Genomic DNA, 27,451 nt, shown 5'->3' on the forward strand with positions numbered 1-27,451 from the left:
GTAAGGATTTAGGAGGGTTGGCTGCGCACTTCATTTTTAGAAATTATTCCTTACCATGATAAAAGATACAGCAGACAGTTTACATTGTGGTTTTCCATTTCCTCAAATAGGCTCATCAGTGTTGTGTTATTGAAGCTGTTAAATGCTGATTTTTGTATTGCTATTTTTTGTGTTGCAAATATATATTTTTTAGCAATAATATGAATTTGGCGCTTGGTTAAAGTTCTAAAGTTTCAAGTACAAAAAAAAAAAATCACGTTACATTTATTTATTCAATTATTTTAAAAGATATATTACTACTTGGTGTTTAAGATGTTTTTGAGTTTATATAGAATTAAAATCAGTGATGAATGTCAGCATTTTATAGTCTGGGGCTTATTTATCTCTTTGTTTTTATTATTCATGGTTATGAAATTGGCCTTTTATAAGAATTAAACTGCACATTCAGTACACATAAAATCAATATATTTCACATATACTTTATTTTTTTTATACTAGAAAGCAGATTTTGAAGTAGAGATACAGACATCGCTAAGAAAATTCTTTCTTCATATTCGGTACACTGTTCTATAGAATTAAAGCTATCGCCAAAGAACATGACTTTGGCTGATAAGATCATTCAAACACAACATAGTCTCAACATAGTCCCAGTGTCACCAATTCAACTGTCACCTGATGATCATTTGGTCTTTTGTGCGTTTCGATTTCAACTGTGAAAAACATTAGAATACCTTTACATATAACCAACATTGCAGGTGTAAGATAAACAATTCAAATTCAAACAATAAGAAAAGTGTGGAAGTTGAATAGTTTTCTAGGGATGTTTTCTGACCTTTAGGCTCTTTAATGTTGCATCAACAGATTTCAACATTCAATTTTTATCTTGCAATAAAGAATTTTATTTGCAAGTAAGGTACAGTTTGCATGTTTTGCAGAAAACAACACAGTATTATGTTTGTCTTCCTGTTTAAAAATGAATGAAATAGGCAAAGCAGTAAAACCATGTATAGAGAAGAGAGAAAGTCATGCCTTAAAATATACATTGAATTCTTCACAGCAGTGTGCCTTCATGTATGGTCACTGTTGAAAAAAGGGGCTTAAGAATACTCCAACTTCCTTCACCATATTCAGTGTTAAACTATTTTAAGTCAAGAGAAATGATCATAGAAATTAAATTCAATATGCATCTTTTTTTCATAAATAAATCACATATTTTAAGACTTAAAAATACACATCCTATGTAAATACCTGAGAGCCCTCATATCAGAAAGTTGGTATCGATATCAAAGTTGTTCAATCAGCACACATATATGGATAAATGTTCATTTTCAGTGCCAAAATATACACTGTTTGTATACTGTTTCTTAAAAAATACAATGCACCCGGAACCCTGCCTTTTACATTTTTTGTAAACATTTTTAAATAAAAAAAAAACACACAAAATTCACAAAACTATTTGCAACATTTCAGCAGAAAAATAGACATTTACCACACTGTACAAAAACATTCCCCCCGATCTGTAACAATAGCAATAATCGTTCAAGTAAAGTCCTCACTCACTAGGAAAGCTGACAGAAGACACTTTTTTTTGTTATGGTTTGTTTTTTTGTTTGTTTGTTTATATGGCTGCTTCAGTAAAGGAAAAAGAGTAAGTCAAGAATCTGTCAACAGATAAGTAAATAGTTGGAACTGTGATATACCTGTACCCCAAAGGATGTTACTAAATATAACCTGGAGAGTAAGTAACTAAAGAGTAACTAAAAAAACAAAAATAAAACAACAACAACAACAACAAAAAACCCTGTAATATATTATCCTACATTTAGTTTAAGCTCTGTTCTGTCCTGGGATAAGGAGAGAAAACCAAGGTATCCTTAACACAGATTTTATCACAGGATAAATAAACTGACTCCTTTTTTTCTTTTTTCTTTTTTTAGAAAAAAAAAATAGGAATAATATGACAGAGGAATGTACAGAGTCAATATCACAGCTGCAAGATGTAAACAATTTCTAGTGCCAAAACTTTACAAATAGTAAGGTTTTATGCAAGCTGGGCACCATTTGCGCATGAAAAGAAGCAACATGTAAACAGAGAAAAAGCTGCCTTTTTCTGATACTGTAGATACTGAACAAAAAGAAAAGTTCACTGAGTTTAGCCTTAGAGCATAATAGCCTGCTCATAATGTTAGACAATACATGTTTAAAACTCATAATGCCAACGGTTTTGTGAGTCCATTAAAAAAAGTACATGTTCATCAGGCAGCAGAGCAAAAACCGACACAGTCCTAATTTCCAGTGTCCTGCTCAAGATTTTTCCCTCAAACAAAAGTCTAACTTTTGTTCTGACAATGATCGTTTGAAACAGTCACAACACTTAAAAATTAAAACTAGAAAACATTTGACATTTCTGCTTTAAAGAGACATAAAGTGCATGACCAACTGTACCAAGCACAGTCTTATCGGAGTCCTTTCACAGCAGAGACAGTAACTTTGAAAGAACTGGCTTTGACAATGTACTGCTAAATGATGGACAAGCGAGTTCGGAGGTTGTAATACTCCTACTCTATAGATTTGGGATGCTACAACTATCAGAAGAGCCTTCAGAGTAGTAGTACGTGGTACGCTTCTTTAACTCCGCCTCCTGCTCATGCTGTCTCTTTCGTGGTCCCCTTTGTAAAAGGTCATACATGAATTTGGTGACATTATGGCGATGCAAAGAGTAACATTCAGAGAATGAGGAAGAGGAACAGACATTAGTGTGTATCTGTGTGGGAGATGGGGCTTATGAGGAGCGGAGAAGGGGCAGCCTTAAACAAACAAGATCAGGTCGATAATACCATATTATCACATGACAATTTTAGGAATTTAGCCTTAGAAAAAAATACACTTCCCCATATTAGTCATGTCTACAAACAGGATGAAAGAATATATTACACATGCACAGACAGACAGACCATCCCAATTAATTCAAAAAGTGGATTAGATCAAAAGGAAAGGCATACAGTAAAGCACAAAGTGAGGTACAATAGAGAACATCCAGTGCTGTCACTTTGGTATCCACTGCCATAAAGAATCATACTGCAGCCAGGTAGTTAAATGACTTCAAGATTGTTAAGGGCTTCTATACCACCATCATGCTTTTTTTGTCCATGTGGACAACATTTCTGACATTTGTTTTTTTTTATACTCAAAGTTTAAGAATATAGCAGTGTACTCAAACTGTAAGCAACACAATGTCTGAGTCAACAGGACACAGTAGTATTCCGCAGAAGTACAAAGGAAATTAAAAAGGTATTTGGACATCTTACCCTGAAAGTGTAGAGAAAGAAAACAATTGAAAAAAAGACGCCCTCAACTGAACTTTTAAAAGTCACAGATACAACAAGAATGACTAGGCAACAGTTTTTATGTTTAACTTTCAGAGTGATTTTTCTTATGTCCTCTTGCATTTAAATGGTGACTGATTATAACAGAGAAAAATATGTCTCAATATAAGCAACAATTTCAGTTTCATGAACTATAAATAGGATCATTTCAAAATGTAAGACAAACTGAAATTTGTCTTAGATAAATATTTGAGATAATTCATTGTGTTTCCAGTGCTCTGTTAAGCAACCTCAAGAACACATTAGACATTGTGCTTTTCAACATGTTTTTCTCTTAAACAGAGGAGAACACTTTTTTTCCCCAATCAAGATATTTCAACTATGTTTACCAGCTTAAACACTGCCCTAAAGTCATTTTCATACGTTGCTTTAGATAGTCTCTTTTTTATTTGGCAGGATTTTAAAATTACAAAATAGACAAGCCACCAACAGGAAGTTGGTGGTTTTCTTTATCTGCGCTAATGGTTCACAAATGCTTTACAAGCCCCTGAGAGATGGAAAAACATGGGTGGTATGATATGGTAAGCTAAAACATGCACCATTTGCAGAGAGTTAAAGTAACATAATACAATAATAATGCCTTCAATATTTTCAACTGCTCATTATCAGATAGGCAGATAGCAATAGCTAAAAGACTCTCCTGAGCTTTTGCACAGGAAATCACATTGTTTATCATTGTTTATAATGATATGCAAGACAATTTACTCTGAATTACAAAATGTGATAAGGTGGTGTATATATATTTATGGGGGCTAATAGCATTTTCTAAATCTAGGCAGCAATGCACTTGCATACCCACTGAGAATAGAACCAGAATGCATTCAGTATATTTACTAACATCTGATAGCATCAATGATCAAATTTTTTATAAGTACAATAATGAATAAGTGCTACTATTTTGTCAAACATAGTGATGTTTTTTAGTGACATTATACACCACCTGCAGCCTTGACGTTTGTCTAGTAATCTGAAACTGATTTTTATCAACCACACTGAGCCCACAGGGCAGAAACAAGTTCTAATATACCATCTATATGCATGCATTATGTCTTCAGAATGAAAACGGTTAAAAGCATGATGAGAGGGAAAAGACAAAAGAATATACTTCAGAATAGACTAAAATGAAAAAAAGAAAAACACTTGTCAATGCCCTTTGACAGCTGCTCTAATATAGAATCTAGTAAGATTTTGAGAAAAAAAAAGTCCTTCCTTTACATTAATCGCAATTAAATAGTACAAAATGTGTCTTTGGCCCATACCTTCATGTGATTGTTAAACTGTTCAGATTCGCAATAAGTAGCTTAAAAAGAAAGTCTGTGATTGTGCTACACTTGTCTACAATGCCATTCAACAATGCAGTCTCAGAGGAGATAAGGACGGATATCAGGGTATTGCTCCTTTCACTTCTTTGTCTATCCCTCAATTTTCTACCCATCCTCTTACTGGAAGGTGTGTTCACCCCGTACTATGTGAGAGGAGAACTCATAGCGGTCCTTGCTCCGGTGACCACAGATGTTGCACTCCAGTGGATCTCTGTATCCGTGGCAACCCATGTGGATGGTGTACATGACATGGTCCAGGAAGAGCACTCGACAGTGCTCACACTGGAAGGCCCTTAATTCCTGGCCCTCCCGTCCAAACACCCGTATCCCTTCCTGGCTCACAGGCCTCTCTGTTGCCAGTCGCATTATCCCAACCCCGAATCCTGCCCCACTTCTAGGTGATGCATCTCTCATCCGCTCACCTGAAAAGACCACTGCTGGACTGCCACGAGACCTGAGGCCCACGGGGGCATTGCTGCCATGGTATCCCTGCCTTTCCTGAGGGCTGCTGCGAGCTGAGTCAGCAGATTCAACACCACTGTTGCTGGGTGACTCCTCTTGCCCTTGTTGGGGATGCTTACCTGGCCTTGTTAAACCAGTTGGGCCATTTGAGGTGGGATGACCGGGGAACTCATGGGGCTGAGGCGGCTGTGTTGGTAGTGTGTCACAGTTTCCTGAACGTTCTGTTCGTTGGCTCAGTGGCAGGACATGGGGGAAGAGTGGGTTCACAATAGGCACCACCTCAGCCATAGAAAGTGGAGGACCTGGATGGTGGAGCATGGGGCGTAGGGTGTCTGATCCCAGGTATGTGATGGCATTGTTGATAGCCTGGTCCATCATGTGGGGTGGCATCATTTCAGACTGCTTCTCATACTTAACAGCCATGTCATAGCTCATATCAGGATAGCTATAGCGAGGCATCTTTTCACCTGTAAACAGCAGAGTAGTTCATGACTGCATGTAAATAATGATGATGGCAATTTCTTGTTAAAATAAGATATATATATAGATGCAGCAGCATAAGTGGCAAAAATACTCTTATTTTTATCTTCAGTCAAGAAGGAAAATTAATATGTACAAATGCAAATACTGATTGTAATTTCCATTCTAGACAGTGAATGTTATGGCTTGGTGATATTTTGAACTTGTTTTTCACATTTTGTGCATGATGTTTGAGTCTAATGAGTGGAAAGCCCCATCCATCTACGACTGCAGTGTTTAACCCCTCGAGAACAGGGATGCGGTAAGCTGTTTTCTCTCGATAAGAGCAATGGCAAAGTTACAGGTGTACGTAACCACAGAGTGAAAAAAACACTTCCTTGCCTCTCAGTCAGCTTGCTCTAGTTGCTCAATCTCATCTTCTAATAGTGTGGCAAATTTAAAAAAAACTGTAGGCCAAAGCTATTGTGTGATATTATATAATACTATATAATGCAAAACTATGGAACAAGGGGAAGACAAATCAAACTAAGTAAGCTCAAAAAATAAAATCGGGTAAGCTGATAAAAACAATAACATGTTATTAATGCTCAAGTAAAATCATTTGCAAGACTCCTATAAACCAATTAAATTAATCAATTCATTGTTGAACAATAATATATTTAGATGATAACAACAGCATATAGGCATGCTTTGTAGGTCAGATCACTGCATGCAGAACATAATACAACAAATTATTTCAGTTGGTACTTCAACTGCTAAACCCCAACCTCCTCCCCCCCCTCCCACCCCACTCCTCTGAATAAAACATCATATGAAACATTTGTTTTTTATCTTCGTGGTAATTAGAGTAGTCGATTTGCTGACTATGTCTGAAATGCATGTATGACTCACCCACAAATTTCTGAGGTGTGGTGCTCTTCCTCTTGCCTACATTGCTATGCAGTCTTTCAATAACAGGTGGCCGATCAAAGGTGGCCATGGTGGGCTCTGGCATGGGCCTTGGCTCTTTTGGAACGTCACCTTAAAAGGAGTGAACAGGTGATAAGAAGGAGCACGAATACAGCTGGGTGTTTAAAAGGAAAAATAAATGAAGAAATGATCGGGTTTAGAATAAAAGTAAGATGAATTTTGCTTAGGGCAAGTGCAGCTTTATATTATTATTATTTGCAAAATAAATAACTTATCTGAGTATTTTGTAAGTATACTCAGATAGCAAAAGTTGCGCAAAATAATATATCAGTCATTAGTGCTTAATGGTAAGGATTATTTCCAGTTCATTCAAGAATTAACTTTACTGTATTATATGTACGTTTACTGGTTTCAATTCTAGTGAATTTATTTTTACCTGTGTAAGGCCCACTGTTGACATTAGGATCCAAGCCGATACCCTGCAGGTAACCATGGCAACGCTCTTTATGTTCCTCTAAAGATGTCCGCTGTTTGTAACTCCGCCCACAGTAGTTACACTTGTGCGGTTTGCCGACTAAAAGCAAAAACATTCAGTCTATTAATTTCATTCATCGCTGTAGACAGAGAGTGGGCAGTATCCAGTGCCGCAGTATTTAGGTGGTGCGTAGTAGTACACACTGTGAACAGTAAGTAGTAGATCATGGAGGTTCCACTACTAGTGTGATTCCACACAACTATTGCCAGACAGAAACACAAGTTGTGGGCGACCAAGACTGTTGCGCCATAAAGTCTGCATTTCAAAACGCTTTGGTCTGTGCAGCAAACTCCCACTGCAGAGGCATAGCATGAGTAAATAATGGAATTGATCATGCATCCCATTGTGGCGGTAGGAAACTAACTCCAGGTTAAACTGCTATGGAGGTGGAGTGTGATTCATTGTTCTATTTAATTAGATTCCTTCCTACGAAGAAAAGTGAAAATATAAAGACTCATTCTTTACATCTGTCTTAGTCCACTCATTTCCTTTCATACGTCACGTTTGCTTCAACAAGCATTCAACACACCAATGAATTATTGGAGGTGATTTCTGTTGTTTAAAGAAGTTATTGTACACTATCCGGGCAGTTAGTTATCAGCTTACTTGTGAGCAACACGAGCTGTTTCCATACTGACATGTAAGTTGAGTCAAAAATGGTTAAAAAAAATAATAATTGCAACATGCTTCAACAAGCGAAATCCCAGACACTGCAGAGGGAAAGATCTGAGTCCTGCGTCAGAGTATTCTCAAAATTAGAATGACTCATGAAGTGAACTGAAGACCACAACAGCTAACCAATATGACAAACATGGCACCTTTGGCCAAGTGATGTAGACTCATGGTGACAGTATTACTAGAAGAAGATGTGATCCAGTGCTCTTTTCACTGTGAGAACAGAGAAACCCAAAACCTTTCACTTTGAGCATGGAGGTTGTAACACACATACGAGCAGTCACACAAACTACACACACATTTAGAGCTAGGTGACAGTTCACATGTTAACAGAAGTACTCTTTCTCACATAGAAAAGGCGAGTGGAGTTATTAAAAAAAAGAAAAGTTTCCAAATGTTACGCTGTCTGTGCTGGACTTTTCCTTTTGATGATGTGAATGAAATAAAACCCACTTGTTACACAATGACATGACCAGTCATGGCCAATCTTACATTTCTTGCGTGAATCATTTAAAAGAATAATAGTTTTTTTCTGCCGTATATGTCATTCAGTACTTCTGTGGTCTGTGAATGACACTGTATGGGCTGAACTTGAAACTGGGGTTTATTATCTTTTTTTCTGAGTATGAACAGTTACAAAAGTACTGCATAATGACAAAAGGTTTCAATATTATCAAAGTGTGGGTAGTGTGGAAGTGTGGTGTATATGCAGGGTCATCTCAGCAATATTCATTTTGGTAATGAAAGAGTTACTTCAAAATGAAACGTCATCATGGAAATAATTGCCTTTGCTTTCCAGCCGTGTGGTACTCTAACAGTGGAGTAGGCAGTATTCAGTCAACAAGACTCACTCCCTTGTTCTCAGTGGCTATACAGATTCTCACTCACACTACATAGGCTTCATTACTTTTTCATATTTATATAACCACCCACACACAATCTTGCACAGATGTTGAGTGGACACATTACAGGTGCTATTCTTATTCATGCAAACAGTCCACTGTGAACTCAGACCCACTTTATTGACGCCATCTGGATAATAAATAAAAACCTGTTTGAATTTAGACCTTAAATAATATAAAACCCTGTCACCTGATTTTCCTGCATTACTATTTTACCAATCAACTGTGCCTGAATGAAAAATGTCATCTTCCAGTATAAGGTTTAATCTAGCCTTTGTCTTCACTGTCTCTCACCGTAGTCTTCCGTTTTCATCATCTGACCTCTCTGTCAAAGCTTTGTATTTCTCTTTTCTTTCTACCTGTTCTTCCTGGCAGGGCACCAAACCACAAATGCCAGGATTCCAATAGTCGTATAATGAATAGTCCCCGAACACAGAGAGGGAGGGAGTCAAGATTACACACGTCGGTCAAATATCCAAATCGATGTTCGGAAGAGTCAAATTTAGAGTCTACGAAAGGACAAACAAATTCAGATCAACAGAAGTGTAACCAAGAAAATGGTAATGAAGGTAGGTGACAAATGTGACAAAAATAAATAAGATGTGTGTAAAGGAATCATGTAAGTAAGGATTTCTAAGAGCAAAATTACACCTGCACGCACACGAAACTGTACATAAACATATGGGCATACACATAAGCACAAAAGTTAGCTTTAACAAAGAGAACTATATATGAGTAAACCCTGCGGGGCATCACAGACAGAAATGACGGTATTGTCTGACCTTGATTTCAAAGGCGCAACAAAAGGGAGAGCACATCCTCATATAGGAAAGTGGGTTACAGTTGATACAGCCAGCACTCCCCATGTGTTTCTCAACAGACAGATAGTTTCCTCCTTAGCGACTAAGGAACAGCGTGTTTCTTGGTACCTAACCACAAAGCACTCACTGTGCCGTATATAACACGCAGATAAAAAGAAGACATAATCTATCTAAAAGACAAGGTATGGCCTCACCAGCCAGCATAAATACTACCTAAGAGGTTAATAGTATGTTGAAAGGGTTTGGGCTTTTTAAAATAGTGTACCTCAATATCGAATGCTTATGTCGACTGCATATATATCTATATATATATCTATATATATATATATATATATATGTAGATATATATACACACAAAGTCTCTTCTGGTTAGCACAAGTGGGCAAGTAAAAAGGGAAGAAAAGGGGCTGAGGAGGAGAACACTTACCAGCATGAGTGCGCAAATGACCAGTGAGGGCATCGCGCCTCCGGCAGGCGTAGCTGCAGAAGGGGCATTTGAAGGGTTTTTCACCTGTATGGAGTTTGATGTGTCGTAGCAGGTTTCCCTTCTGGGTGAACGACACACCACACTGGTTGCACTGGAACGGCCTGTCTCCTGAGAGTTTCATGAACAGGAAGTCAATGCCACAATCACTGTGGATATTTTTTTGAAAGTATCAACAAACCTAAGAAGACACTGTTTATAACTGGATTTTTTTTCCCTTAATATTTTAAAATATGTCATTCGAATTATTATGACATGGTATTTGACTCTTTGAACAACTTGGTAGTTGCCAATGAACAACAAACAAAATAATTATTCAGTACAACTTCTGACCGTGATAATACATCACATAGTTACAACACAAAAACTTGATAACATGAGCGTAGTGTACTTGCGACTCTCTTCTGGAAACTCTTAAGGAATCAAAAATATATTGTAATCAGCATTAACATTAGCATTAAATATACTTTTGGCTGAAGTAAAGTTACAAATGCAAGTGCTACAGTGTCTAATACACAAGCACATATATGTATGGACTACTTTAGACTACTTTTAATCTGGAGATGGAAAAGAGAAATATGACCTGTGATAACCAGAGTACTCATGGCGTCAACTGAAACCTGTTGCGGAGGATTCCAAGGATATTTTTTTCCCTTGATAATAATTCCAAGACAGGGCTATTGTTTCAACCAAAGAAAAAAGAAAGAAAGACGGCAGTCCACACCCACTGTCGAGGAAAACAAATGGTTTCTGACTCACTCTAAAGGAGTGGAAACTGCTGGTTCCCCTGCTGGTTTAATGGTCGGAACAAGATAAATTCTTTGTGGATCATTCATCTCCAAAGAGTTTTATAAAAGATATGTCAATTATGCTAAAAGGTTTATTTAAAAACCTTTAATGCCATTTGGAAAAACAAAATGAGTACCGTTTGATCGATTTCCTGATTCGGCTGTCACATTTGGCCCAGATAACCCATCCTGTACGTTGCTTGGGCTGCCACTCATGGATTCCTCTAGTGCTACTCCTTCTTCCCCTGTTTGGCCTATTTCTTCCACTGCTGGACTTCTGTTGTCAGACTCATCCATGATTTCTTCTTCTTGCTTAATTGTCAGTTCTGAAAAAACAAAGCATAGTACAATCCTGATGAGCCTGATGGCACGGCAAATGTTAGGTGTATAGGAGAGTTAAAAATCTACTTTTACTATACAAATGCTGTCCACAGCGATCATGAACCATACCCAAACCCAGGCTGGCTACACAACTCTGTCAAAGGTAAATATGCATTACAATCAATTTGGTCAGATTGAATTGTAATGGATGGAGATGAACTAGGTGAAGGTAAAGGTTGAGCCACAAGGCCGAGTCACTTCTGTAAACTGAATTGGAGTGCAACGGGCTGATTTAATCTGTGTTGGACTTGCTATGTACTGTAGACAAAATGAATATAGGCTAGAGATAGAGAAGATTAGAGGTACAGAATATAAATAAAAATAATTTAAAAAAATTAAAATTAAAATTAAAAACATTTTTACATACCAACTGATCTCATAGATAGCATTGACTTGACATGGTGACAAGAAGAGACAGAAAGGGAAAAAAAAGAATAAAACAGGCTGGTCTAGTTTCTGGCTGTCCCTGGGAAGAAAGGGAGTGCCAGAGGCCTTCTCTGGCTGCTGCTCAATAGCAGTGGGAGACCGGCTGGATGGCAAAAGCAAAATATTGTGTAATATTATGAGTGCATCTGTGTGTGTCCGTGTGCGCATGCGTGCATGTGCGTGCACCGGTGCGCATGTGCATGTGTGGGTCTGCATGCTTCTGCATGTATGTGTGTCTGAATCTGAGCTGGCGGGAAACGTATCACTTAGTTTCTAGTTATTGGTTACAAGCATTTAGCAATAATTTAACATAAAAATACTAATTGTAATATTTTTCTAAGGTCTTCTACTCTTTATAGAATAAAATCAACAAACTCAACACAGCAAAACATTATCACAAAACATCATCTTCAGTCATTTAAACACAAACGCTATCTTAAATACGCCATGAACAAGCAAAATAAAGTGTTTACATTTATAGTTTATTACATTTGATATCTTTGATCTCTGTACATCTGTCATATGTAGCAATATCAAAGTAATATGCACAGGGGTCAGTTAGCTTTTGTTGTGTAAATTATATTTTTAATTTAAAAAAAATCACATGAGCCTGAAGTGCTTTAAAAAACATTCAGGCACTACATAAAATCTTGTAAATAGCTTTTGGGGCTTTATAGGTTGCACAGGCAAGGAGTATACATTATCCAACTACAACTAAACAATCCTGGCTATCTTATTATGGGATTTTATAAAAATCAATAATATAAGCATATGTGGTTGGATTACTAAAGCCTCCCATTAGACAGCAGTTAGTAATTGTTCTCTTTGACATGAAGTTAATTCTCACAGGCCAATATGAGATATGCATAAATGTGGTCATTGCAAGTGATTGAATCCATGCATATGCATACAAAAACAGCATTGTTCAATCTAATATTGTATGTTTTTCAATGCCACAGTTTGTACAGAAGAACACTTATCCCAATACCCAAGTTGCAATCGAGCCTGTCTTCGACAGCTGTATCCTGGCAACACGGAGCAGACCTGAACGTCCTTGCTATTCAGCTCCTTGCATCTTTACATCTGTCTCTCCAGTGTGGCAGAGTGGAATGCAAAGATTGGTCAGATGAGGATACGCTTGAAACAATCCGCATGACAAAAACAGCTAGGAAAATCATCTAGATACTGTTTTTTATAATTACTACGTCTCCGTTCAATTTATGAGTTATCTGAATTTTCATATAGTGAACAGAAAACCTAGAATCATGATCACTACTGATTGAGAAGGTGACCGAACCCCAAAAAAGAAATTCAGGCATCCCTCAATCTGTCATGTAGTCAGCTAGAGTGTAATCAGCGCATAACACAAATATAACCCCCGTACGGTTTCTGCTTTTGCTTGCAAGTTTAAGAAATTTGGCACCAAAATTTGTACCCCTTTGTGCTTATTGTCAGTATATGATGAGTAGTAACACAACTCTTTTGAAACAAAACCTCAAATGGCAAGCATGTTAAGCAACTGAGACGATGACAACAGCTCTTATTGGTGAAAAGTATTTCCCTGTGAAAACCATCGCACAGCCCACCTCCCTGCATCTCTAAACATGTGGGAGATAAGCTTCCCCTTTTTTTCACTGAGGTCCCTTGTCTTACTTTGTTTCCCCTTTTCTTACTTTGCTGCTTCACAGTGACACTGCTAGAGATGATCTATAGATATAAGTCAGTAGGCTGAAAGGAACCAAGCAACACTTCAGACCAAGTGCAACATGATATAAGATGCAACAGGGCACATTGTTTGCACGCAAGCTTTTACTGTGTAATCTACAGCCCCTTGGTAACGCTGCTTTCGTCTTCAGGTATATTTTATTCGATAATTTTCTCACGAAGCTTCTCAAATTTAAGACAAGAATGTCATTCTAGCTTCATGCTTTGGATGGCTTTTCCTCCACTTTTTTACAATTTAAAGTTTCCACACAAATCAAATGAACATGTGTTCCATGCAAGATACCAGAAATATTATCACAGGCATCTGTTTTCTGATCTGCTCACATCTGCCATGGTAATTTACCTGGCACAACCAATTATAAATGTATCAGTTATGTATTCCATAGTTACTGATGGGAAACAGAGTATTCTTTGTTTCCTTGCAAAACTTTTTTTGTGAAAAAATATCTTAACGCATAGCCAACCTGAATCATCTAATGCTGATTTTTAATGATAAAGTGCCTCTGCTCATTCTACAGCTGTTCTTGGAAGACTGCAGAAATGTGTATCTAATAACTGAGCACTCACCACCAGGGGAATTAGGACCCTGAGGAACTGTCTCTCCATTAGGTGCTGATATATCCGCCAACATTCTCGAGTTCTCCTTACCAGGAGAGCATTTGCCGTTACCTGGGAGACACAGAAACACTGCAATCTGCATTGTGCTGTAGAATACGGTACTTGAACAACAAATGCCACTGTTATGTGAAAAATGCCAGTTTTCTTGATTGTGTTAAATATGCAACTAATTGGTTATGTTACATCAAAAGGTTTCAAAGACTGAGGTTAAGACTGAGAAAGTTGCTGTTGAGAAAAATAAATGGTGTTATTGAGGATGACATTAGAGACTGTGACAGCAAAATACCAGACCTTACTGCATGCTTATTTCTGGTCTATGATCTTAATGCAGGTAAATATAGTGACAATAGAACAGAAATAAATATAATGTCTCGATTTGACATACTGAATAAGATGAAGAAGCCTTCTGCTGCTTGCCTTCTCAGATTGAAAATGATTAATTTCTTCATACTCAGATCTATTTCAAGACCTATTTTGAATAGTCATTAAGGTAGTCAATATCCAGAATGCAAAACCAAACTACCCAAAAGTTTTTACCCACCTATGTGATTATAATGTTCAGCAAATGTAGATCAAATTGCATTCTCTCAGCAGTTTGTACAGAACTCGGGCTATGGATAGCCCGGTGTCCACTCAGAGGGAGAGCAAACCAATCCCTTATCCCCTTACAGCATGGCCCCATCAGGGTCACTAGAACAATGCAGTAGCAACAGGCAAACACCCCTTCTGACCCCTTAGGAGCCACAGTGAGAAATACTGTAAAGTATCCATTGTGGTGTCACCACACTATCAGTCCGATTTAAAAAGGATAGCTGCAGCTATGGAATCTCTGTAAAAAATCAAAAGAATATGATAGATGCTTCCTGTGAATTGCTACAATGGTGCACTGTTACAATTTGTTTTTTCTGAATATGTCTAAAGTGACCCCGCATACATGAAAAAAGAAATCTGTGTCAGATCTTTTCTCTCTTTGACAGCTCCTCTTAACTTGACAAGCTTTTTCTGTGGCATTGTTCCATTGTAGTTACAGCCTCACTGAGTGGGCTTACTGGGAGATGCTGTCCAAGACACAATCCCTGGGCCTAGGCTCAGGTTGCACAGGTTGGGGTTGGAGGAAATCTCAGGTGACCAACGTTGGCTATCACTTGGCAATACTGTCCTGGAGACAGGAGTGGCCCAGATTTGTCATGGAGGATTTTCCATTACTGTAACAGATGCTGTCAGACACCTAACAGTACCATGGTAATCTAGGTAATCCCAAATCTATCTATCTATCTATTAGGGGTGCAACGATACACAAAATTCACGGTTCGGTTCGGTTCGATACTTTGGTGTCACGGTTCGATATTTTTTCGATACAAAAAAATGTTCATGCCTTTTTAATTTGTCATTTATTAAAATTATAAATATATATTTTAACTCAAAAGTACAGTTTTTAAATTTAACCCTAACCCTTGTGCGCGTTTTTTATTTTGACAGCGAATGCGCACCTGCGGACCACTTATGTGCAGCCCTGGTTATTTAGCTCGTCATATTGCAGCCACAGAAATTCTTTTGTCCATGAAACCATAAAGCTGCACTTTCTTTTTGCCTTATAGTCTGATTTGTCATAACTTCTCCGTTTTGTGGTAAGCTTTTCTTTGGCTGTCACTTCTTCACCCCGACCTGTCTTATTTGGCTCAGCAGAACTAAAATATATATACTGCTACTTTTACACACGGACTCACATAAGCTCAGCGATTCTCTGCGCGATCAACCTCTCACATGTTTAAGCTTGCTGCGGGAGATTTCACTTGTCATGTTTGCATAGTAAGCTAACGATTAATAAGACGATGTCAGAGGAATTGGTGCACAAATTATCATCACTCACAGATCAGTGCTGTCGCTCTCTATACACAGTTCGCACGATTGCAAAGTGAAAGCAAAAAAACAAGCGCAAATTCAAACGCGATTTCAATATGTCACATATTGACAGTGGCTCACCGATGCCAATGACATAATTACCCAGCTACATTTCTGAAAGAATGCAAAAGCATTGACATATATTTTTCCTACAATAGCCCGACGGCAGGGCAGAGAGATTTTTGTAGCCCGACTGGAAAGATGCTAGCTCTGGGACGTCGGGCTAGCGATTTTGCAAGCCCTGTATCTGATTGAGGAATCACTCATCTTTGGAAAAGAGAGTTTATTACAGAGAAGTGTCTCTTTCCAAAATAAAAGCTATACTATCCGCTTCTTCTGGGCTATATTCTCAGCAGCATAAGGAGAATCACGTGCTAACAGCTGTCTAAATGACTCGGCTAAAGTTAGTAGCATGCTTGTTGTTTTTGTCTTTGCACTAGGATGATGTCGGCGTAAATGTGCAGTCATATTCGTTGTGTTCCCACTAGTGCTTTCAGGTTAATCTCGTTGAAATGACCTTAACGCCACAACACGGCAAATCTCCGTTAACGAGCTACCGCCGATCGCCCCGTGCATGGGGCTAGACGGCCAACACGTTAACGAGCTAACTGCGCTAACACACTAGTTCACACCAATGTAATTAAGCATTGCATGGCACATCCAACATACTGTTTTACTTTAGTCCATGACTCGCTTACCTTCAGGGTCATACGTCACATGAAAACCAAAATAATTCCAAACGCCAGATCTGAATGAGGGTGGGGGAGGTCCATCTTGCAAGGAGAGCTTAACTTCTGTCTCGCTAGCTTGCCCTGCGCTCTTCCTTCTGACTATGCTGTCTGTGTTGAGCGCTCAGTGGATCTGCGCTCGACAGTGCAGCCTAGGCGGAGTAGTCGAACGCAGATTCACTGAGCGCTCAACACAGACAGCATCGTCAGAAGGAAAGTTGATAAAATAAATTACAAATGTTGTATTGTTCATACATATGCGTACCGAACCGAAAGCACTGTATCGAACGGTTCAATATCGATACGAATATCGTTGCACCCCTACTATCTATCTATCTATCTATCTATCTATCTATCTATCTATCTATCTATCTATCTATCTATCTATCTATCTATCTTTAACAGACATATCTAATTCAATCCAGTCGCATGCAGCAATTCAATGTATATGTATATGTTGCATGACAACCTGCTAAAATTTAAACTGAGCATCAGAATAGGGGAAAAAAAGTGATTTAAGTGACTTTGAATACAGTATGTCCAAAAAAAAATCCAGCGAATGGCAGTCCTCTGTAAAAAATGTTTTGTTTTATGACAGAGGTCGGAGGACAATGGCCAGACTGCTTCAATCTGAAGGAAACAGTAACTCAAATAACTACTTGTTACAAAAAGGTATGCAAAAGAACATCGCTGAGTGCACATCATGTTAAACGCTGAAGCAGATGGGCTACAGTAGAGTAGAAGATGACACTGGCTGCCATTCTGTTAGTTGAGAACAGAAAACGGAGGGCTAGAGTTTAAACAGGCTAACCACAACTCGACAACAAATGATTGGAAAGTTATAGGTTTCAATTTCTGCCTCAGTACTCAGATTTATAGGTTGCGATTTCATTTGAACAACATAAAAGTGTGGCTCCATTCTGCCTTATATCAGTGACTCAGGCTGGTGGTGGTGGTGGTGCTGTGATGGTGGAGAATAATTTTTTTAGCACACTTTGGGCCCTTTAGTACCAATTGAGCATTGTTTAAATGCCACTGTCTATCTTGGGATTGTTACTGACCATTTCCATCCATTTATGACCACAGTACATATCACAAAGCTGAAATCATCTCAAACTGGTTTCTTGAGAATGAAAATTGGTTAACTGAACTGAATCCAGTAGAATCCCCTTGAAATATAAATCTATACCAATCGATACATAGATACATAGATATCACAACCAGTGAGTTTGCAGACACAAACTTTTAACGTTTTACTGGCTGATAGATAATACATTTGGGTATGGGTAAATAATAGACTCAGACACACACGTATGCTTTCATGGACTGAGGTTTGCGTTGGTGCCCCTGGTTTGCTGAGTCAAATCTGTATGAACAGATTAGGATATCAAACACTTTAATCTTACGGAAGAAAATGTTCTTTGAGTAATATACAAAATTGACATGATTTAATGTGTTGGCAAATGGAAAGGAACAAATGTGTACACATGAAACTTGTAGGTGTAATAATTGCTGACTTCACTAACACACAGTGAGCATAGCTTATAAAGTCCAATCATTGTCCCAGGATAGCAAATGGAATTTCTGCTCTTATAACTTGTTTTAAGTGTCAATATCATACATACTTATTCAATTTGTCAAATATAGGCAATTTCTGAGTTTTATACCAGCCATACATTTGGAAAAAGGAAGATCGGGGACAACAAACGGCTGGAGAAGACAAGCTATTACGAACATCCCAGATTAGTTGGACTCCCACAGAAGTAAAGATGGGGAGGTTTTTCACTTACAAAATCCTACATCGAGAGTTGTTGAAAGACCTACAGACTCTGGAGAAATCTGTTTGCGTGCCCAGAGGAAATCATTACATAATCTCAGGATACTACTGAAAACCACTATCACTGTGGAACACAGTTTAGCAACATTACTATGCAAAAAAAAATTTAAAAAGTAAAATTAAAAAAAAGTGTTGCCTATATAAACAAGATTTAAAAACACTAGCACTTTGTTCGGACCTGAGTTCATATAAGATGGACAGAAATGAGATGGAAAACTGTCTTGTGTGCCGTTCCAAAGCAAAACCATATGGGGATTCATAAGTGTACACGGCATTTCTTACAATGAGTGTTATACACAGTTTTCTGCTTTTAGTTTTCTTTTGCAGCATAACCATAACCAGCATCTTTTGCAGAACAGACCTTGCTTATATCAGCAAATCGATACCACACGACATTCTGTACTTATGACAACAGCGAGGCTTTGAAGTAAAAGAGGCTTGATGCTAAGTTGAGAAGGCTGCAGATAACAATAAAATAAAATAAAAAATAGACAGTTAAAAGATTTTTTAAAACGCAAAACAAAGCATCGAGAAAGTTGCGTCTTTTATCTAGCAAGACTAGAAAGGCATTTTTTTATAGTATGCTAAATGGTTATGAGTAGTGTTAGCAGAAGTCGGGATGCAACACAGAGGTAAACATGTCGCTTTCCTAAATTATTTGAAATATGTTGCTGCCATAAAGTTCGAAATTAATCTATGTGTCTTAAAACAAACAAATACATGAGAACAATATAATGTCTCCCTTTTAACGTTTTAACGTTTGATACGTTGTCTTTGTATTTTTTTTTTTAAACGTAGGAATTACAAACCACTACACTCAATTTTTTTGTTATATTTGTAACATAGTTTCCCAGAGATTTTGGAAAACGTGTAAACAGAGTGTTTATATGTAACAGGGGATGCTAAGAATTAGTGTAGTAGGGTAGCTGTGTACATGTGGAAGAGTACTGAGTGAGACTGTGATGATGTGTGACACAAAGGTAGACTACTTGACCTAAATTTTCACCCACAGTACACAGTGCCTCGCCAAACCTAGGAGAAAGTCAAAATATATGGGAGCAATGACAATTCCATCTAGTATCCTCCAAAGATGTATGCCTTTTGAAAGATATATAATTATAAAAATATTATTTCAGAAGTGACGCACCGACAGGCAGGGAGAAAAAGAGCCTCCATTTCTTTTTTCCACCTCCAAGACTATTCGCCTGTGTGTTCCTGCAAGCGCAAACCCCAAATGAAGACCTAAAAGTCCCCACAGATCATCAACAACATGCTACCTGTTTTGAAATATGCACACCAAAGCGAAATACATGGTGTGGAGGGGGGGAGGGGGGGGGGGCAGGGAAGATATTCAAGAGACCTGCCCAAAGGAAACCAGCAAAGGGCAATGGAGCACCACAAAGCGCATATCCAGTATCTGCTTCGTTCAACAGGATGTTGCTAATGCATTTTCTCTAACTTTAAGGGGTGAACAGGAAAAAGGCTGCACTTGGGGGAAAATCCCTTAAAATGTTGTGTTGTGATTGCAAAAATGTTTTGGGGTTTTCTTTGTTTTTTTTTCATGGTTTAAAAATAAATCAATTAAAAATCAAATGAAAATTTTTGGATTCACTGTGAAATTCAAAACCACTTTTTAAGGTCAAAGTTCTCATAACGATGCAATCATTATTATTCTCATATTCAGTAGAATATAAACATGCATTTGAATATATGCGTTATAGTGTGTCCTTGTTTATAATGTATGGGTCACAGTGTCAATTGAATGTAATAAATAATACATGTAAAGACTTACTAGTACGATAGTCTTCGGAAGTCTCCATTTCTAGGGCTCTGGGAGTGCTGCAATAGAGAATTGAGATATTACTGCAACGTTTACATTATTAATTTGTCTTAATTCTTCATTTGTTTAACGATGAAGACAAACAGATAAAACTAAGTGACACAATGAATGATCACGTAAACCTGCACGATCAAAGCAATGCATGTGCAAACTAACTGCAATTCACAGCAGCTAAAAAGCTTTGTGTGTATAACTTCCACTCTACAGAAGTTTATTACAGCAACAATAGGTCTGTGCTGTTTTCTTTTTAGAGAAGTAGTCATGTATATTTAGCAAGTTACCCTGTGAACTATTTTAAATGTGTGAACAGCCGTGTTTTAGTTTCACATTCTACAATGAAAAGAGTGCTTGTCTAAAAAGAAGTTGAATTGTTGATTTCATGGTTCCTTTATTCACCTGTTTCCACGAAATTACATAATCATTGTACAAACGTTATACATTTCACCTATCTTTATTTCAGGTTAAATGAACCCCTCAACTATTTGAGCGAATAACAAAACGGGCAAGGGAAGATGAACCAAAATGTGCATCATGCTGACAGATTAATCACTAAAATTTATTACGTTACAATTTGAACTTTGGTGCCAAACAAAGTGACAAAGCAACCAACACAATAAGTGGCATCGCCTCAAAACGAAACACAAGACATTCAACTTTCTAGAAGGGCAGTGTAAGGCACGCTCTGTTTTTAACTGAGTGTTGGTGTAATGGGGCACATATGAATAAGTTGTAATGGGATTTCTTATTTTTATATGTTAGAAACTGAAGTTTGGTTCAATCGTTATCGCTCAACCTCCTTTCATTGCTGAGTCTAAAAATGTTATAATTAAGAAATACAAAGTGACTTTATAATCATTAGAATTTGGAAGCACATAACAACAACAAAAACTCTGATATTATTTAAACGTGTGGAGTGTCACAACAACATTACATTGTATCACTGCACAGCTGCTGGCTTCCTTGAAGAACATACAACTAAGCTCTTAAATAATGAGAAAAGAGGGCAAGACAAACGCAGAATCCACATCCCCTTTTTTCATTTCCCATGATTAGATATTAGATACTCTAATAACAGTTTACTGGTGAAAAGAAGTCAGCCACAATTTTCTCAGTACATACATGAGACCTCCTCTTAGCTACATGGGGGTAATCTTTGGCCATTTTATAGTCACAGCAACTAGGCATAGCCATTTCTTTTAAACAGTGATTATTTATATACGATAAGCCACTAAAATTAAAAGTGAAACGTGAAAGTAAAACAAGAAAGTAATGTGGAGTGAATAAAATATATATATATTCACATAATTACCTTCAAGAGTCTCCCTTGTGCAAAAATTAGTTGGTGCTTTCAGTCAAGGACGGAGGAGGGGGTGGCAAGGTGTCTCCACCTCCCTTTAATGAAACAAAGAGTAAAATATGCCTATTTAGTCCAGGGATGTCTCAATACGAAAGAAAGGACTTCTTTTTAGATCGACACGTCTCATTAGCAGTCCACTAAAAGCGAAAAACATCCTCTAATTCACATGAGTCAGCTCAGAAAAAATCATTGGAAAGTTGAGGAGGTGCGCGTCGATAGTGTCCTACAGGTGAATGTCAAAAGCTTCTTCTGCGTGCGTCCCGCACAGTTTTCCACATTAAAAAAAAACGACACTCGCGCTGCCCCACCAAGTTATACACTCACTGGATGTGACTGTAAAGCATTCCATTAGAAGTCGCACGACTCTTGTCTTACCCCGTGGACTTTTGCAGTAGGAACAAAGAAGTGGAAAACTCAACAAGTTGGTAAGGAAAGAAAGAGAAGGATCAAACTGGATCCACCGGTTCCTAAGGAATTAGCCATAGCGACAGGGAGCAGCCAAGCTATTTTGAACAACCAAAGGACTGGAAATCCGCGGGTAATGATAATAGGCAATGATAAAAAGCTACTGTGGAGATGTGACTCAAGGTCAAACCGGTAGAGCTTCATCTGTTTTAACTGCTGCTGCTGCTGCTGCCAACAATAGGAATAATGTGATGTAGTGGCAAACTAAACGGCGGATAAAGTCGACAACAGCAATGCGTCCAAACGCTAGCCAACGTGGGGCACTGTTCCATCAGCCATAATAATAAGTTAAATTATCAGTTTCCTTTTTAAATAAAGGCCTTCCACTTTGAAACTACTTCCTACTTTGTCTGCACGATTACTTTAGGAAGCCAAAAATATTCAAACTAAGAAAAACAGCAAAAAGGCAAGAAAAGTGTATTTTGCAGATCATCAGGCAAGTTAAGTAGTAAGCTAAGGACAGAGTGCATACCTGGCTGGCAACAGCGCATCTCTGGAAATAACCAAAAGCTGCAAAACCGTAAAGCGACTTTTTGTTCTTATAGTGGCAACGCGCTGTTTCTCGTGTTAAGTGATTTTTGCTGGCTGTGTTGCCTGGAAGGCTCGGAGCTGGCTGACAGCTGCAATTCAACAGGTTATCCGATCACCGCAGTCTACAGCAGAGCCCGTCTGGCTTTCCATTCATCAGACAGACGCTCCTTGTCTGCCTTTGCTGCAGACATGCGCCCCTAGCAGCTCTGAAGCGTCTGTAGCCAATTGATAGCCGAACGAAATTCAATGGCTATATCAAAGCAGTTACCTAGTTCAAACAGGAAACCGATTCACGCACTAAGGTTTCTCCCGCGCGCTCTCTTTTTTTAATTTACCTTAAACACGTAGGAGTTTATATAATCCCATGAACTTGCACACTGATCCAGACTGAATGTCTCGGCTTGAAACGGAATTCATTCTTGTCCGACATCTAACATGCAGCGCGGACTGACAGGTATGGTTCCGCAGCGGCAGCAAAAGCAACAGTTGTTACATCCACCACTGACTTCCTCTTCCATCTCCTCCACAGACAACCAGCACGAGCTGCTATTCTGGGAACTTGGTCTGACACAGAGAAACGGATCACAGAGTGTGGACCCAGTCTGCCTCCCTGCTCGGCAATCGATTAGGTTACAAGGGGCCTCTTATTTCTAAGGCTGTTGCCAGATTATATCCCTGTGACGACAAAACATAAGTGGCATAGTCTATTGGGGGTTACCGTGTACTCAAGGGACATGTAAAGTGACCACATGTTATGTATATATATATATATATATATATATATATATATATATATATATATATATATATATATATATATATATATATATATATATATATATATATATATATATATATACACATAATATTTATCACTAAATTACTACAATGTTATTGCATTTCTTTGGAAATAAAATTGTGGCAAAAGCATAGGCTATTTTATAGAATGATCAGTGTTGTCAAGAATGCAAACCATTAGTCTATAACTACTGCTTGTACAAGCTACAGTAACAGTTGATTTTAAGAATTTCAGGTATATATCTTCCAGTATTCATTCTTTTGTGGTAATTGTAATCATTGTTTTAGAAATGTGTTAAAACTTTTGACAATTTTAATTTCAGTGTACTGGGAGACTCCATCACATGACACAAACCTCAGGCATGTTTTGAGGGTGAAACAAAACAAGAAAGAAAGGAAAAAAACTACTTTCTAATAGTCTCTTTAAATTCAGTAACTTAAAAGTAAAAATAATTTGTACAGCACCAAAGTACAGTGACAAAATGGGAAAAGTTCAAGAACACAGCACCAAATATACGTCATTTCTTAGAATGATTAATAGAAGAAATTATGGTGCAAATTAGGTCATGAGGTCTGGTTTGCAGTGACATCATTGTAAATGTCAGAGTGTGGGAATGATAGTAAAGGGTGCTTTTAAACGTGAAAACAAAACCAAAAATCAAACCAAAAAGAGGTTGAGGGTGCAGGTGAGTTTAACACCATTCACACAGTGGCTCCCCACAGGTGTCACAGTCTAATTAATAATTTGTATTATATTGTCTATATAAACAAACAATATTTTATAATATTTATAAAACATATAGCTTGAAATTTACTGAAAGACAAGCCAAATTATCTGCTAGGTGAGATACACATTAAATGTCTATCGAGTTTAGATTTTGCTACAGAATTTCTGTTTTGGAAACAACGCTTAATATTTGAAATTGCCCTGTCTCATATACACCACACAAATCAAAAGTTTCCATAGGTCATGTTTGCAAGCAGCGGCCAGTCATCATGATTGGAAAAAATTAAGTGAAGCAACATAGCTACCAAGCCACAAATCCTCAAAAGTGACAGATGGAAGTTTTGCACTCCTTGGTCTCCCTTTAGGTCCCCCCAGGCTGAATAGAACAGAATAGAATAGAATAGAATTCAACTTTATTGTCATTGCACATGTCACAGGTACAAGGCAACGAAATGCAGTAAAATGAAGCCTGCACGTGCAGTTTCTTTAACAGCCACTTGAGGGTACCTCCAAAACTGAGTCAGTTCATCAGTTACTTTTTCCTTGATAAAAATTGCCACAGGTAGCTGTAGCCAGCAGCTGTCTGCTAGGCATCACGTTTACAATTCAAGTCACTGAGTAGGACCTCTTGGCCGCTTTTGCTCTAAGGCCATCTTTGTGTCCAGTTATAGAGTCAAATTCCAGTGTTGTATACTGTTGTTACTTCAGACTTGTGTAGGTGGAATTAGTGCACTCTGCCTCCATATTTTATGAAGGTAACTTGCTGACCAAGCTTTCCTTTGGAAAACAGACTTTCAAGAGTTAAAGTAACACTGTCATCTATCTTTATGGTAGCATTTGAATGTCTCTGTAAGCTGCTGACTGGTGTGTTGCTAGCTAGCTTACAGTTTTAGCCAATGACTGTTTTCTACAGTCATTGGTTTTAGCTAAGACTACTTACATTGGCTTGCTAGCAGCAGTCAGTCAGCAGTCATAATTTTAAGGTGATCCAGTAAAATAAGTCAAAGATTACATGGTATACTACAAGTGATCTCGTTAGTGTAGTGCTCTTAGTTTTACTCTTGATGGTAAAACTAAGAGCCCATAAATTGTAATTTCATAGCAGAGTGTTTAGGCCCAGTAAAAACAATGCTGCTTAGCTGGCTTATCCAGGACTAGCTTCATGTAAAAAACATACTGGCTGCAAATGAAAGGTAAGTGGAGTGTTGGGAAATCCAAAAGTTTTATTCACCCTTATGTTTTGTTCGTTAAAGAGTTATGTGATGTGCTGTTAGCTGCATTTGGAGAGGTGTAGCCCTTATTATTATTATTATGTCCATGATTATTAATATTATTTGCAGTATTATTTTTATTAGATGTTTTGCATTGTTATATCAAATACATACAACTGAGTTGGATGTAGCTATATTTAAATATATTTGCCAAACCTATCCATCATCCTGTTATACTTCAAAGAGCAAAGTGAGAGCTCAGTGTCTGGTTTGAAGGGGGGAATTGAGAGCTCAAAATTGCCAATGAAAATGTTCATTTTTTCATACAAACGTATTTATTTGGTCCAAATTGGACCTGCATACAAAAATATATAAGAAATGAGTATGAATCTCTCAGATTTTCTTTTCAGATTTGACAAAATGCATAAAAAATTCAATCTGTATTCAGTGTAGTGACCACCGTCTGCTGCCCAGGCTGCAACACACTGATTCTCATAGTCAATGCTATAACCTTCCTCAGACATTCAGAAATCAGATAGCTTGTGTGTGTCATTTACAATGTAAGTCTAGTTATTATTAGTAGAAGTTAACACAATTTTTAAACTCAAAGTGTAAATGAATTTTCTAAACATTTCCTACGTGATAATTTAGTAGTAAATGTTGGACTTTCTTACACTGCATTTTATTTTATGGTTTTTAACATTTCACATTTAAACTATAACCAGTTTATGAAATAAAGTAGATTTCAATGAATGTTCTCAGATGTGTATGATTTGTTAACATATTCACCTGTTTTCACCTATTTATAATTATTTTCATCATTACTTCTGAGCTTTGCTTTCTGTTTTTCTTTGTTTGCCTACCCCGTGATTACCTTTCATACCCTATTTAACATTTTCCTATATTAGTAGTACACTACTACAACTAATACTACTACTTGAGAGGTTCTATTCTAGGACAAGACTGACCAGTTGACCATTTCCTCTGTCTCACTCTTGTCCCACACATTCAACACATTTATCTATATACGTGTCAGACAAAGAGGTCTTGGTTGATTTCAGAACTGGTCAATACCACAAGTGGAGGACGATCAGTAAATTGTGTGTCTGGTTCATTTGTTACCATCATTATTCTGAATGAATGTCAGACTGGAATGTGAATATTTCAGATTCACCTCAGGAGTGCCTTTGTCACACTTTAATCTTGGTAAAGGTTGTCTTTAATGTAAAATTAGTAAGTATTTATCCTGTTTTATCCTTTGTTGGTGAGATACCTTTGTAGTTAAGTTTTATTGTACTTTTTATTTGTAACATGGAATGGTTCTTTTTCTGTTGTGACCTGCCTGGACTTTTTTTTTTTTTTTTTCCAAATCTAAATATCAGATGTATTCAGCAAGTTTAGTCCAAATTGTGCACACTGTCTGGATTCAGTCTGTTATATTATCATTGTGGTGTTTGTCTTAAAAAAGAAAGAAATCAAAATAGTTTCTCTGATCTTTCTTTCTTTCTTTCTAAAAATTCTGGCCACTGTTCTGTTAAATGCAGTCAGATATGGGTGTGTTCTTAGCAGAGTATTTCCACAGTGGCAGTAATGAAAAATGTCACCGAAACAGATGTTACATTAACTGTATTTTGAGTAGTCAACACAATTAGACCTGTAAAAACAACATGGTATTGTTACTGATGGAAGCTTGACCATATAAACATTCATATAAACAGCAAAAATGAATCAATTTCAGTAACTGCAATTTTCATTTTACTGCCAGTGTTTGGTAATGTAAGTGTGTGACGTACATTGCCACTCTTTGCCGATTCACATTATTGTAGTGCTGAAAGTATGGAGTTGTAAGAAGTCAAAGGCACCTCTAAGACTTATTTTATGAGACTTTCTTTTAACATTTATTCAGTGTAACCAAAAAACACTGAGCCTCTACCATTAAGTGGCTGAATGCTTCCCCCTAGTGTCAGTGTGTTGAATAATTAGATACCCTTTTTAAAAGCAGTCCATAAATTAAATGCTTACACATGTAGGAATAGATTGCTTGCTAAAGATATAGATATTCACAGTGACAGGTTTTGTCATTTTGAGCCTTGCATAAATCCTTCAAACTTGAACTTCGAACAATACAAGAAAGATTTTTT

General features: G+C 37.5%; 1 protein-coding gene across 4 annotated transcripts; it reads right to left on the minus strand.

Moving 5' to 3' along the window:
* Positions 1-464: 464 nt before the first annotated feature.
* Positions 465-23,108, minus strand: ikzf2 (IKAROS family zinc finger 2). Of its 4 annotated transcripts, none has more exons than XM_080902093.1 (9): positions 22,910-23,107; positions 21,531-21,613; positions 20,174-20,220; positions 13,864-13,965; positions 10,902-11,090; positions 9,920-10,087; positions 6,996-7,133; positions 6,542-6,670; positions 465-5,637 (listed from the first exon to the last, which is right to left on the minus strand). In XM_080902093.1, exons 3-9 carry the CDS (start codon positions 20,199-20,201, stop codon positions 4,826-4,828), a joined length of 1,566 nt encoding a protein of 521 aa, XP_080758219.1. In that variant the 5' UTR covers positions 20,202-20,220; positions 21,531-21,613; positions 22,910-23,107; the 3' UTR covers positions 465-4,825. The 4 variants fall into 4 exon arrangements, with proteins under 4 accessions (XP_080758219.1, XP_080758221.1, XP_080758222.1 ...); XM_080902095.1 differs by lacking the exon at positions 22,910-23,107 and adding an exon at positions 22,516-22,832; XM_080902096.1 differs by lacking the exon at positions 13,864-13,965 and having other exon boundaries at positions 22,910-23,108.
* Between the last annotated feature and the right edge of the window lie 4,343 nt (positions 23,109-27,451).

Source organism: Rhamphochromis sp. 'chilingali', assembly GCF_963969265.1.
Source record: "Rhamphochromis sp. 'chilingali' genome assembly, chromosome: 14".
NCBI classification, from domain to species: domain Eukaryota; kingdom Metazoa; phylum Chordata; class Actinopteri; order Cichliformes; family Cichlidae; genus Rhamphochromis; species Rhamphochromis sp. 'chilingali'.